The sequence below is a fragment of the Colobus angolensis genome, unplaced genomic scaffold (genome assembly GCF_000951035.1).
Source record: "Colobus angolensis palliatus isolate OR3802 unplaced genomic scaffold, Cang.pa_1.0 Scaffold35, whole genome shotgun sequence".
Taxonomy (NCBI): Eukaryota; Metazoa; Chordata; class Mammalia; order Primates; family Cercopithecidae; genus Colobus; species Colobus angolensis.
Window position 1 is genome coordinate 6,219,997 of NW_012116821.1, and position 14,415 is coordinate 6,234,411.

A 14,415-nucleotide genomic window follows, 5' to 3' on the forward strand; every position below is an offset into this window, starting at 1 on the left:
TCTCTACTAAAAAATACAAAAAAATTAGCCGGGCATGGTGGTGGGCGCCTGTAGTCCCAGCTACTTGGGAGGCTGAGGCAGGAGAATGGTGTGAACCCTGGAGGCGGAGCTTACAGTAAGCTGAGATTGCGCCACTTCACTCCAGCCTGGGCAACAGAGCGAGACTCCGTCTCAAAGAAATAAAAAATAAAAAAGATAATGGACTGTTTTCTCTCATGAATGTAAATGCAAAAAACTAATCATATTAACAAACCAAAACTGTACTTGATCTTAACCAAAAGGCCAAAAAGTGATGACAAACCAAAACTAAATCCAGTAATCAATAAAAAACAGATAATCTTCCTATTTTGAGGTCAGCTGATTAGAAATCTTAATTCCATCGACTACCTTAATTCTAAGCCCTTTGCCATATAATATAAATATTCATAGATTCAGGGGAATAAGATCATGGGTAGCTTTGGGAGACCATTATTCTCCCTACCACATACATCTCATCCAATTAGGTTTATTCCAAGGATGCGGGGTTGTTTACCAACAACAACAACAAAAAAAACCCACAGTCAATATAATTCACTACACTAACAGAGTAAGAGTCACATGATTATCATAATAAATGTAGGACAAACATTTGATAGCATGATTTTTTAAAATATTGGGCAGCTAGTAATAGGAACTTCCTTAGTCCTAGCCAGAGCAATCCGACAAGAAAGAAAGGGCATCCAGAAGATCAGTAAAGAGGAAGTCAAACTGTCGCTGTTCACCAATGTTATGATCATATACCTAGAAAACCCTAAAGAGTCATCCAAAAAGCTAGAACTGATAAATGAATTCAGCAAAGTTTCAGGATACAAAATTAATGTGCACAAATTAGTAGCACTGCTATATGCCAATAGTGACCAAGCTGAGAATCAAATCCAGAAACTAACCCCTTTTAAAATAGCTGCTACAAATAAAATACTTAGAAATACTTAGAAATATACCTAACCAAGGAGGTGGAAAGACCTCTACAAGGAAAACTACAAAACACTGCTGAAAGAAATCATAGAAAACACAAACAAAATGGAAACACATCACATGCTCATGGGTGGGTAGAATCAGTACTGTGAAAATGACCATGCTGCCAAAAGCAATCTACAAAATGCAATTTCCATCAAAATACTGCCGTCATTTTTCACAGAACTAGAAAAAAACTCCCAAATTCATATGGAACCACAAAAGGGCCTGCATAACTAAAGCCAGACTAAGCAAAAAGAACAAATCTGGAGGCATCACATTACCTTACTTCAGACTATACTATAAGGCCATACTCACCAAAACAGCATGGTACTGGTATAAAAATAGGCACATAGGCCAGGTGCGGTGGCTCACATCTGTAATCCCTGCACTTTGGAAGGTTGAGGCGGGCAGATCACCTGAGGTCAGGAGTTTGAGACCAGCCTGAACAACAGGGTGAAACCTTGTCTCTACTAAAAAAAAAAAAAAAAAAAATTAGCCAGGCATGGGGGTGGGCACCTGTAATCCCAGCTGCTCAGGAGGCTGAGGCAGGAGAATCACTTAAACCTAGGAGGCAAAGGTTGCTGTGAGCTGAGATCACGCCACTGCACTCCAGCCTGGGCAACAAGTGCGAAACTCCATCTCAAAAAAAAAAAAAAGCACATGATAACAGTGGAACAGATTAGAGAACCCAGAAATAAAGCCAGATACTTACAGTCAACTGATGTTCGACAAAACAAATTAAAACATAAAGCGGGGAAAGGACACCCTGTTCAACAAATGGTGCTGGGATAATCGCCAAGCCACATGTAGAGGAATGAAACTGGATCCTCATCTCTCACCTTATAAAAAGATCAACCCAAGGCCAAGCATGGTGGCATATGCCTGTAATCCCAGCACTTTGGGAGGCCGAGGCGGGTGGATCACCTGAAGTCCAGAGTTGAGACCCAGCCTGACCAACATGATGAAACCCCATCTCTACTAAATATACAAAATTAGCTGGGCGTGGTGGCGTGCACCTGTATTCCCAGCTGCTCAGGAGGCTGAGGCAGGAGGATCGCTTGAACCCGGGAGGTGGAGGTTGCAGTGAGCTGAGATCATGTCACTGCACTCCACCCTGGGCAACAGAGCGAGATTCCATCTCAAAAAAAAAAACATAAAAATTCTGGGAGATAACGTTGGAAAAACTCTTCTAGACATTGGCTTAGGCAAACACTTGCTGACCAAGAACCCAAAAACAAATGCAACAAAAACAAAGATAAATAGATAAGACTTAAAATAAAAAGCTCCTACACCGCAGCAGAGTAAACAGACAACCCACAGAGTAGGAGAAAATCTTCACAGTCTGTACATCTGACAATGGATTAATATCCAGAATCTACAAGGAACTCAAACAAAAATCAGTAAGAAAAAAAATCCCATCAGAAAGTAATCTAAGGACATCAATAGACAATTCTCCAAAGAAGATATACAAGTGGCCAAAAACGTGAAAAAATGGTCACCATCACTAATAATCAGGGAAATGCAAATCAAAACTACAATGTGATACCACCTTGCTCCTGCAAGAATGGCCATGATTAAAAAAATCAAAAAACAATAGCTGTTGTTGTGGATGTGGTGAAAAAGGAGCATTTTCACACTGCTGGTGGGAATGTAAACTAGTACAAACACTACGGACAACAGTGTGGAGATTACTTAAAGAACTAAGGGTAGATCTACCATTTGACCCAGCGGTCCCACTATTGGATATCTACCCAGAAGAAGTCATTATACAAAGAAGTCATTATACAAAAAAGATACTTGCGCTTGCATGTTTATAGCAGCACAATTTGTAATCGCAAAAATATGGACGTATATAGCATGTATATAGCATAATTTGTAACTGCAAAAATATGAATGTATATAGCATGTATATAGCAACACAATTTGTAATTGCAAAAATATGGAACCAGCCCAAATGCCCATCAGTCAACAAGTGGATAAAGAAGAGTGAGTGAGAACACACGATGTTTGGTATCCCATGGTGTGTGTGTGTGTGTGTGCGTGTGTGTGTGTGTGTATATGTATACATGGTATATACACCATATATTCCATGGTGTGTATGTGTATGTATATATACACACCATGGAATGCACACACCATGGGATACTACACAGCCATAAAAAAGAACGAAATAATGACATTCATAGCAAGCTGGATGGAATTGGAGACTGTTACTGTAAGCTATGAGGATGCAAAGGCATAAGAATGATACAATGGACTTTGGGGACTTGGGGGAAAGGGTGAGAGGATGGTGAGGCATAAAAGACTACCTGTTGGGTACAGTGTTCCCTGCTTGGGTGATGGGTGCACCAAAATCTCAAAAATCACCACTAAAGAACTTATACATGCAACCAAATACCACCTGTTCCCCAAAAAACCTATTAAAATAATAATAAAGGAACTTCCTTTATCTATTAAAAGGTATCTATAAAACAAAATAACCACAAAAAATCCGTATTACAGACCCTTGTGAAATGTTGAAGGCTTTTCCACTTGAGTTGAAAAAGACGAGGATGTTTGCCATCATCCTTATGTATATGGAATATATATTTCACATTGTTTTAAAGATTATAGCTAGTGTGGTAAGGCAAGAAAAAGAAAAGATGTAAGATGGATTAGAATGGAGGAAATAGTCACTATTCACATATGATTGTGTGCATTTTAAAATCCAAAATAATTGCAGATAGGTTAGAGATTAGGAAAGTCTCAGGATATAGGGTCAATATTAAAAAGTCCATTTATTTTCTATATAATACAACAATATATATTGTGGTTCCAGTGTTATAAAGACATCTACATACAAATAAATAAGGATTTATAAGACTTCTCCTTAGAAAACTATAAAACATTAAGAGACTTTTAAAAATCCTGAAATAGTTGGAGCAATATATTATGTTTATGGATAGAAAGAAATGATAAATATCAGTATGTCCCAATATGATAGGTTTAATATAGCTCTAGTCAAATTCCCAATAGTTAGAGATGTGTGTATGTGTGTGTGTGTGTTATGTGTGACTTGATAATCTTATTCTAAAAATTTACATGGAAATACACAGTGTCAAGAATAAACAGAACATTTTTGGAGAACAAGATTGGAAAGCTTGCTCTATTATGTATCAAGACTTACTATAAGCCAGGCGCAGTGGCTCAAGCCTATAATTCTAGCACTTTGGGAGTCTGAGGCAGGTCGATTGTCTGAGCTCAGGAGTTTGAGTCCAGCCTGGACAACATGACAAAACCCCATCTCCTAAAAATACAAAAAAATAGCTGGGTGTTGTGGCACATGCCTGTAGTCCCAGCTACTCAGGAGGCTGAGGCAGGAGAATCGCTTGAACCCAGGAGTCAAAGGTTGCAGTGAACCAAGATTACACTACTGTACTCCAGCCTGAGCAACAGAGCGAGGCTCTGTCTCTTAAAAAAAAAAAAAAAAAAAAAAAACAATATAAAGCCTGATTAAGTCAGTTTGTCATTAGCTCTAGGTTAGTCAGAAAGAGCAATGGAATAGTACATAGCTCAAAATCTAATTTAAAAATACATAGAAACTTGATTTATGACAAAAGTGCCACTGCAGAGCAGAAATACTAGGCTTTTCAATGAGTGGTGCTGAGATAGTATATAAGAAACCTAACTGCTACATCACACCATTCACAAAAGTAATTCCACATCAATTATAGATTAAAAGTATTAGCAAAACAAAGCTAAGAGATAAAGCGAAAGGTCATATTTATGATCTTGGTGTAGAAAAAGATTTTAGAAACTATGCTTTTGTTCTAAACTTGAAAAGATTGAGAATATCCTTACCACATTGAGTGTAAAAACTTCTGTTCATTAAAAGACATCACCAAGAAAGTGGAATAGCAAGTGAAAGAAGAGATTTGCATCACATACAACCTTCAAATGGTTCATATCTAGTGTTTCTACAAATCAGCCCTAACACAACAAATGGCCAAAAATGGACAAGAGGATTGAACAGCCACTTCCTAAGAGAAAAATCCAAAAGATCAAGAAACATGAAAAGGCACTTAAATTCAATAATTGGGAAACACAAATTAAAACTATAACAAATGGCCACAACATACCCTCAAGAACAGCTAGAATTTAAAAACTGACAGTGTCAAGTGTTATGAGGATGTGGAGCAGCAGCAGCCTCTTAACTGCTGAAAGTAACGTGTTGGTACAGTCTCTGGAACAGTTTGGTATCATTTCCTAAAGATGAAGTTGTGTGTATCCTTAACTTGGCTATTCTTGTCCTAAAGTATATTCACAATAGAAATGTGTACACTAAGACACATGTACGTGAATGATCAGTATAGTGCTCTTCATAATAGCTTCAAACTGGAAACAACTCATTAACATTAGAATGGGTAAATAAATTGTAATGTCATATAGTGGACTATTATACAGCAATGAAAATGAGCAACCTGCACAGAGCAATATGGATGAATGTTACAATGTGGAATGAAAAAGGCAAGGTTTAAAATAATATGTATATTAGTCTATTTAAACTTCAAAAAGCTGTCGAAACAAAACTATAGTGTTTAAAGTTGCCTGTGTAAGTTGTGAAAATAAAAAAAACAAAGAAATGCTTTTTATAAAAAGAATAAAGGTTACCTGTCTTGGGGAGGTAAGCAAGGATGATTGGGAAGAGGACCAAAGTGGAAGGGTTCTGGCAATTGGTACAGGCAATGTTTTATTTCTTAATGGGGTTACATGAGAGTTTGGTTTAATTTTTGAGGTGTACAATTTTGTATGCTTTTTTTCTCTACATTTCATGTTGCAGTTTTAGAATGGATTAAAAATATAGAGAGATTGCTTAACAAATAGATCAGAGGAAACAAATTTATGCAAAAGTTTTTTAAAGCATGTTGATGAGTAACACTTAACTGCAATTAGACTTCTTTTTGTTTGTTTTTTGAGACAGAGTTTCACTCTTGTTGCCCAGGGCTGGAGTGCAGTGGCACGATCTCGGCTCACTGCAACCTCCACCTCCCAGGTTCAAGCGATTCTCCTGCCTCAGCCTCCCTAGTAGCTGGGATTATAGGCATGTGTCACCACGCCCGGCCAATTTTGTATTTTTAGTAAAGACAGATTTCTCCATGTTGGTCAGGCTGGTCTCGAACTCCCGACCTCAGGTGATCTGCCCACCTCGGCCTCCCAAAGTGCTGGGATTACAGGCATGAGCCACCGCGCCCGGCCCGCAATTAGGTTTATCCCAAACTTCTCATTTGTTAGTCATTAAAGCTCAGTAATTAATAAATTGTTTCCTTTGGTAACCATTGTTCACTGATAGATAAGTACAATCATTCGTTTCTCACTTTGCACAGTAGTTCAGGACTGTAAAAAATGACAGTATAAGTTGAAACCATGCAAAACCATCTTAATAAAAATGGGGAAAATTACAATGTTTTATGTACACTCTAAAAATTTTTGTCAAGACAGTAAAACCTCTTACTTTGTTGTTTAAATGTATAGGGAAATTTAAGTGTTTATTTAGCACAATGTCATTTAAGATATTGGAGTCAATTATAATTAGTGTTTTATTTCTTTGTAAAAAACACTTATCAAAGGCAGTTTGAGCAGTTCTTGTTGTGTAACCTACAATAGCAGAACTAGCAGAGTGAGCATCTTTTCTGTGCCTTGGCAAATTGTCATACTCCTTTCTTTTAAATTAGGATTAGCTTCCAACATTTTATCTTTTGCGCTTTCACTGTCACGAAGTAGCTCCAAGAGTTTCCTAAATATGAAGGTTTTTTTGCTAGTGTCACTTCCTTTGGAACATATTCCTTCTTTTTGTCACAGCCACACTCCTCATTTATGTCTGTAGATTTACCTTCACTAAGTTCCTCAGGCTGCATATCTAGAAGCTCTCGAACAGTGGCAGTGGCAACATTTCCACAGTTAGCTGCTTCTCTGTTACTACACTTATGTTGGATTTGAATTTCATTTCCAGTGTCATCATTTCTTTTGTTTTTTGTTTTTTGCTGCACTTCTATCTTTGTTGGCCAATTCCCGCTTTCATCTACCTATTTAGTAAAATTTCATGTAGATTTAGCACTGGAAGGCAAGAAGGCAACAGATGCATGCTTTGCTGTCTGTGGGTGAATTGACTAACAGATGAGGTGTAACCAGTCATCTGCTGACTTTGAAAGAAGTGGTGATTGGTCACTGATCATGAGGTACAGCTCTTGTTAACAGTGATTTGTGGACTAGAGCCGCAGTCTCCTTGTTTTTGGCACAAGGGACTAGTTTCATGGAAGACCATTTTTCCACGGGTCGGGGACGGGGTTATGTGTAGTGGGGGATGGTTTCAAGATGAAACTGTACCACCTCAGATTGTCAGGCATTATGCATTAATTAGATTCTCATAAGGAGCGTGCAACCTAGATCTCTTGCATGTGCCGTTCACAATAGGCCTCCTGCTCCTATGAGAATCTAATGCCGCCACTGATCTGACAGGAGGTGGAACTCAGGCAGTAATGCTTGCTCACCCACCTCTCACCTCCTGCTGTACAGCCCGGTTCCTGACAGGCCACTGTTCCTGACAGACTACCTTTACTGGTCTGCAGCCCCGGGGTTTGGGGAGTGCTGGACTAGAGTACTAGAAATGAAGTTTGTATTTGTGCAATTACTCACAGTTAATATACTGTAGTAAGTGAAATTTGAATCATGGTGTTGGGCAGTATTGTTACTTAACTAAACTCGAGTCACTCAAATTTATGCATATGGAAAGCATGCGAAGTGAGAGCAGCCTGTAATTCAAAGACGGTTGAACTTTTTGATCAGTTAAATAAAGATTTGGTAGATTCCGATAAGATTTCAAGTGCAGGGCTACTTGGAGTATTTGATCTGAGCTGTTGAACACCTATACATTTTATATGATAATGTAAATTTGATGTTACTCTCACAGCTTCCTTAATCCTTTTATGCACTTCCTTAGAGAGAACATCTCACACTAACTCTCTAGAACAAAATCCCTCTTACAGTAAATAAAAACAGTGTTTTTAGGAGAATAATAGTGATGATGATTGTAAATTCACCATGTAGCAGCTGACATTGAAAGCAAGTTTTTAAAAACTGTTTTGTATAATGTTGACATTCTAATTGAAAGTTAAATCAATTTTGATTATTTTAGTTGGGTAATTTCATTTTTACTGTCTTCATACAAGCAAAGACGGTCGGCCCTTGAACAACCCAGAGGTTAGGGGCACCAACCCTCTGCATTGCCGAAAATCTGTGTATAACTTCTGACTTTCCAAAAACTTAACTACTTATAGCCTACTGTTGACCAGAAGCCTTACCAAGAACATAAACTGTTGTTTGACATATTTTGTATATGTATTATATGCTGCATTCTTACAGAAAAATAAACCAGAGAAAAGAAAATGTTATTTAAAAAATCATAAGATAAAGTACATTAACTGTTAAGTGGAAGTGGGTCATCATAAAGGTCTTCATCCTTGTCATTTTCACATTGAGTAGACTGAGGAGGAAGAGGAGGTGTTTGTCCTGCTGTCTCAGGGGAGGCAGAGAGGGAAGAAAATCCACCTGTAAGTGGACCCATGCAGTTCAAACCCATGTTGTTCAAGGGTCAACGGTGCTTTATTCTTCAGTGTGAAAAATAGAGTCTCATTCTGTGTTGGCTGAAATTTAATATTGTTCATTTATTTTTGATTTCCTACAGGTGAACTGGCACAAAGGTTAATCTCAGGATGCCACTAGTGAAAAGAAACATCGATCCTAGGCACTTGTGCCACACAGCACTGCCTAGAGGTATTAAGAATGAACTGGAATGTGTAACCAATATTTCCTTGGCAAATATAATTAGACAACTAAGTAGCCTAAGTAAGTATATATCAATTAAAAATATACTCACAAACCAGAATGCTTTAGAGTATTAAGAAGTTGTGCTTCTGATTAATTTGGGAGTGTGGTTTGGTGAGAAGAGTACAAAATCCTGAAAAATAAAGTCAAATGAGTATGATTATTGAGTTTTAGAATACTTTCTTCTTCTTCTGCATGATGTTTCTTCTGGGAAAGGAAAATACGGACAGAATCTCTAGAAACAGTATCACATGATGAATTAAAATTATTGAGATTGTTTTAAAAATATATAATCTGTGAAAGGACCAGAGTTGTACTTTTGCTTGGTTATTATCACTATTTACTCTGTTTAAAGGCCTCAACTATTTGTGTTTTCAAACACTAGTATCCATCTCCTTATATAGATATTTAATCAGTTTAGGGAAATGTTTTTATATTAGCAAAGATCTAAAGTGAAAGGTATGGGGTCATTACTAGTCAGAGGAGTAGGCAAGTCAAGTGGTTGTCTAAGAGACGTTAGGATATAAGTCAGGAATCTGATATGCAGTGTGGTGTGAAAACAGCAAGTGAACTTGGCCTCTGGCAGAAGTCAAGCAGGTTGGCCAGAGAATAAAGGCCAGTGAAAGAGGCAGATTAGAGAAAAGGAGACAGGCAATATGTTCTCATTACAAATTTACAGAATAGAGCAACTTGGTTAAGGAATTAAACAAATTATTTTCTAATCTAAGTTTAATCAGAAAATTTAAAAAACAAATCTGGTCTGTCTTTTGCGTTGAAGGATTAGTTTTTTCATAAGACATTGAATTTCATTTTAAAGGTAAAGCAAGGTGTTCTTGGCAGAGATAATATCTACCAAGTGGTCCTAGATTTATCTCATCAGCCATATAAATTCTGATAAGCAGGCTTGGCTTTTCTTTTCCTTTCAACTTTTGTCCTTTCTTTTATAATTAAGTACTTAGCACAAGAGGTTGTTAATCTAATTTCATTCCAGTAAGAAAGTTTAGGCATACATCTGTAGTGAGAGCAACATAAAAAGTTAAATTTGAATATTCTCTGTGAGAGTACTAATTTTTTGCACTACCTGTGAAATAGTAAGAATAAATAAAAGGCTATTTTATTTGAATTTTGTTTTAAGTGTATTCCTTCTTCCATTCAGTGGTTATTTTTTTCAGTTTAGTGAATCACTAAAATATTGTATTATTTACCTGAGATTAATTTTAAAAAAGTGTTAGAGTTCCTAGATTAAATATGATTAACTATATTGTTTAAAGATTTTTGCAGATTTTTTGTTACCTAGCATGGATTGATTCAAATATAACATGTCATATAAAATTTGTTTTATATACATTATGTACATACATAAGTATATAAGCATGTTGATATTAAAATACATGTTAAGAACATAGAAATGGCATTAGTAATTTTAGTATTTCTTAAAATTAAGATGAATTCTGGATCCAGTACAGGCATCTTATTTTAGGTATATACCCAATATAGAATTTAGAACTAATATTATGATTAAGGGTGATAATTTGCAGTACTAACCCATTTGTTACAAAACTTAAAGATGAAAAGTTAAGGAATTTTTAAGTCTGTATAGTCTATATAAGCAACATCTATCAGCAGGCACATGGTTATGCTGTAGCCAAACTCTGAAAATTATAAATACCTAGTAGCAATATAACTAAATTAGATATTGGGGGCTTCACTTTTAGAATCAGAGACCTGGAAGGCATCATTTAAGCCGTTTGTAGAGATTCAAAAAGAAAGAGAAAACCCATAAAATATTGTAGCAAGGTGTGACAATAGTTTACCGCCCTGAAATTAACTTCTCTGGCACCTTTCCCACCTGACATAGTTGAGAATCTGGAATTAAATTTAAAAGGCCTCTAGATAGCCAGAATAAATAAACTCATGCACTAAAGACCATGCACATAAAATAACCAATTGATCCCTCTCTCAAAACCTGTTTACTTTTACTTTGATAGTTCAAACAGATTTGATGATGTGCTTTCCAAACAGTTATGCTTCAGAGGATAAAAGGAGGAAAGCATGGCAGGAGATACTAGAAGGAGGCATCACTGAACCCAACCAAAAGGAGGTAGTTTACAGGAAAGGACAAAGTGATATAAGGGAAGAGGCAACATAAAAACCGGAAAGAAGCCATTTAATGTAAAGCAAATATCTTTATACATTTCAAGGCTGTTTCTGCCTAGGATAATATTTGATTTTCATAATTCATGCCCATGAGTCCCTAAGAAAAAATTAAATTGTGTTTAATTTTATATTCCATTTAAGAAGAGGGAAGCTTAGAATATATTTCACAAGTTTCCATCCAAAATAGTTAAAATAACAATTGATGTATTAGATAATCTCTGAATTACTTAGAAAACTTGGCTATCCAAAATGTTTCTAGATAATGGAGATTTTCACTTTGGTGCTGTTATTAGTACCAAAAGTGCTTGAGAGTATAGCAATGAAAGTAAACTATAGGGATCTACATGGCTTAGGGCTGGATGTCTTCCTGACCCTTTCCTCACAAAAATATACTTCCTTTTTTTATTTTTTTGAAATAGAGTCTTGCTCTGTCACCCAGGCTGGAGTGCAGTGGTGCAATCTTGGCTCACTACAACCTCCGCCTCCCAGGTTTAAGCAATTCTTGTACCTCAGCCACCCAAGCAGCTGGGATTACAGGCGAGTGCCATCATGCCTGACTGATTTTTGTGTTATTTTTAGTAGAAATGGGGTTTTGCCATGTTGGCCAGGCTGGCCTTGAACTTCTGGCCTCAAGTGATCTGCCCACCTGGGCCTCCCAAAGTGCTGAGATTACAGGCGTGAGCCACCATATACCCAGCCAGTACATCTGTTTTTTATGAGATTTTTCCTAGTAGAACATAATTCTGTTTATATTAGGTAATTACCACAAATGTATAATTCACTTGGTGCCAATTTCCTCTTGCTCATTTTATTGCTTTCTTAATGATGCAAGATTTTTTACTCCTTAGCTGAGCTTGGTCCGGGTTCTTGTCTCATGACGAGGAAGAATTAGGCACACAGATACTTGAAGAGTGAATGGAGTAGAATTTATTAAGAGAAAGGAAAGCTCTCAGCAAAGAGAGGGGTCCTGAAAGCAGGTTCCAGGTTGCCCCCTCACAGTGGAATACAAGGGCATACATATATATATATAGAAGCTGATGGGGCTGGGTTCCCTATTTGTATAAGGCACAAATTACTGGTGGCTTCACCACATTCTCCCAGTGCACATGTAGGCCCTTAGTTCACTGTGGGCATGTTTATGCAAGCCCCCTGTGCAAGTTCCCTTATCTGCCCAAAGCATCTGGTGTAAGCACTTGTGGGGTGGGTCAGAGAGTCTCTGGGGACCCTTCCCTTACTGTCTGCCTAAAGCAAGCTAGCTAACTCCTTTCATTAACAACCATGGGGATTCTGCATACCTAAGGGATCTCTTCCCCTGGCTTTTCTCTTATTGAGTATAGTCAGTTCTTATTGCCAAGATTAGTCTTTTTCATCTCTGTATCTACACCTAGCATTCGTATCCCTACCAATTGTTGAATAAATGAATAACTTTATACCTGCTTTTTCTTCATTTGGGTTGCGTCCCCTATCTGCCAGAGAAACTGTCTCTGAAAGTATCTTGATCACCGAGTAACTTTTGACACCTGAAAGTGAGGTGCTTCTGTCTCTGCTGTGTTGCTGTTACCTTATACTAAAAGCTGCCTGTTACTGAGCTCCTCTGTATCAGGTACACTTCAAGGCTCTTTGCTTACTTCTTTTAGAGACAGATATTTTTATTCGTATTTTACAGATAAGGAAATTGATACCAAGGTCTCACAGTGAATAGAGCAAATATTTGGACTTCTTTATTAAATTGCTTTAAATATTTGTTTAAATGTCTGGTTCTCCCTCTGTTCAGAATTCAGTAATGACAGGGATCTTCTTCCAGTTATTTTGTTTTGCTCTTTTCAGTAATAAGAACTTACACAACTAGAGGAATACAGTGATTTTAGATTTATGATTTTTTTTTTTTTCAGAAATTGTAACAAGAGAGTGTAAAAGATCTCCTAAATTTCTGAATCTGTATCTTGGGCATACTTGAGACAAGTCATTTACTAGGTCTTTGATGAATCTTGGGTTCTTCCATTTGGCCTAAAATTTATTTCTAGCTAATACAAATGCTGAATATATATAAATGCTACAGTCTACATATAAATGCTTTGAGATTGACAGGCATATTATTTGCATATACATTTGCATCATAATCTTCTCTAACCCTCATCAGGTGGATAGATATAGATAAAGCAAGTAATTTCCATTTTAACATTTAACAGGAAGTAGTAGAACAAGGTTTAAAAGCAGGCTTCCCACAGTATCTCTTTTTTTTTCCCCCTACTTTGTCATGGCTGGGTGACTTTAGGGTTTGAAGTTTAAAATACAGTTGGCCCTTGAACAATGTAGGGGTTAAGGGCACAGATCCTCAGTGAAGCCAGAAATTTGCATATAACTTTTGACTCCCCCAAAACTTAACTGCCTATAGCCTACTATTGACCAGAAGCCTTACCGAAAGCATAAACTGTTGCTTAACATGCATATTTTATGTTGTATGTATAGTAGTATACTATATTCCTACAATAAAGTAAGCTAGAGAAGGGAATATGTTATTAAGAAAACCATAAGAAAAAACATACTTACTGTTCATTAAATGGAAGTCATAAAAGTCTTCATCCTCATTATCTTCACATTGAGTAGGCCGAAGAGGAGAAGGAAAAGGAGGAGTTTGTTTTGTTGTCTCAGGAGTAGCAGAGGCAGAGAGGTGGAGGAGGTAGAAGTAGTAGAGATGGGCACACTGTTGTAACTTCACAAAAGCACATCTTGATTTCTGATTTTTTTGCTTCTTCATTTCTCTAAAAATGTTTTTATATGGTACCAATCCTCCTTTTATTTGCTTTAGTTTCGGTACCTGTATCACAGAAGGGTTCATGTTGTAAAATAAATCAAAAGTAGTCTTGGATAAGTGGAACCCTTTTGACAAATTCTCTAATGTTAATTTGTTTTCTGACACCACTTCTTATATGTCTTCTTTTTTTGGAGGGAGGGATTCCATTTTTTTAAATCTGAGATTTGCTCCTTTATTTTTTATTTTGTTATTATACTTTAAGTTCTAGGGTACATGTGCACGATGTGCAGGTTTGTTACCTAGGTATACATGTGCCATGGTGGTTTCCTGCACCCATCAAATTGTCATTTACATTAGGTATTTTTCCTAGTGCTATCCCTCCCCCAGCCCCCCACCCTCCGACAGACTCCAGTGTGTGATGTTCCCTACTGTGTGTCCGTGTGTTCTCGTTGTTCAATTCCCACCTAAGAGTGAGAACATCTGGTATATGGTTTTCCAACCTTGTGATAGTTTGTTTAGAATGATGGTTTCCAGCTTTATCCATGTCCCTGCAAAGGACATGAACTCCTCCTTTTTTAGGGCTGCATAGTATTCCATGGTGTATATGTACCACATTTTCTTTTTTTGTTGTTGTTTTATTTCTTTTT

The 14,415-nt window shown here is 37.1% G+C and overlaps 1 protein-coding gene across 3 annotated transcripts in view; it reads left to right on the forward strand.

The window, feature by feature from the left end:
• WASF1 (WAS protein family, member 1) overlaps nt 1–14,415 on the forward strand; it is an 81,888-nt gene that overhangs the window by 40,495 nt on the left and 26,978 nt on the right. For all 3 annotated transcript variants that reach the window (XM_011952798.1, XM_011952797.1, XM_011952796.1), the window contains one exon: nt 8,717–8,877. In XM_011952798.1, coding sequence (XP_011808188.1) covers nt 8,745–8,877 — 133 coding nt within the window. In that variant the 5' untranslated portion in view covers nt 8,717–8,744. The remainder of the gene's footprint in view (nt 1–8,716; nt 8,878–14,415) is intronic.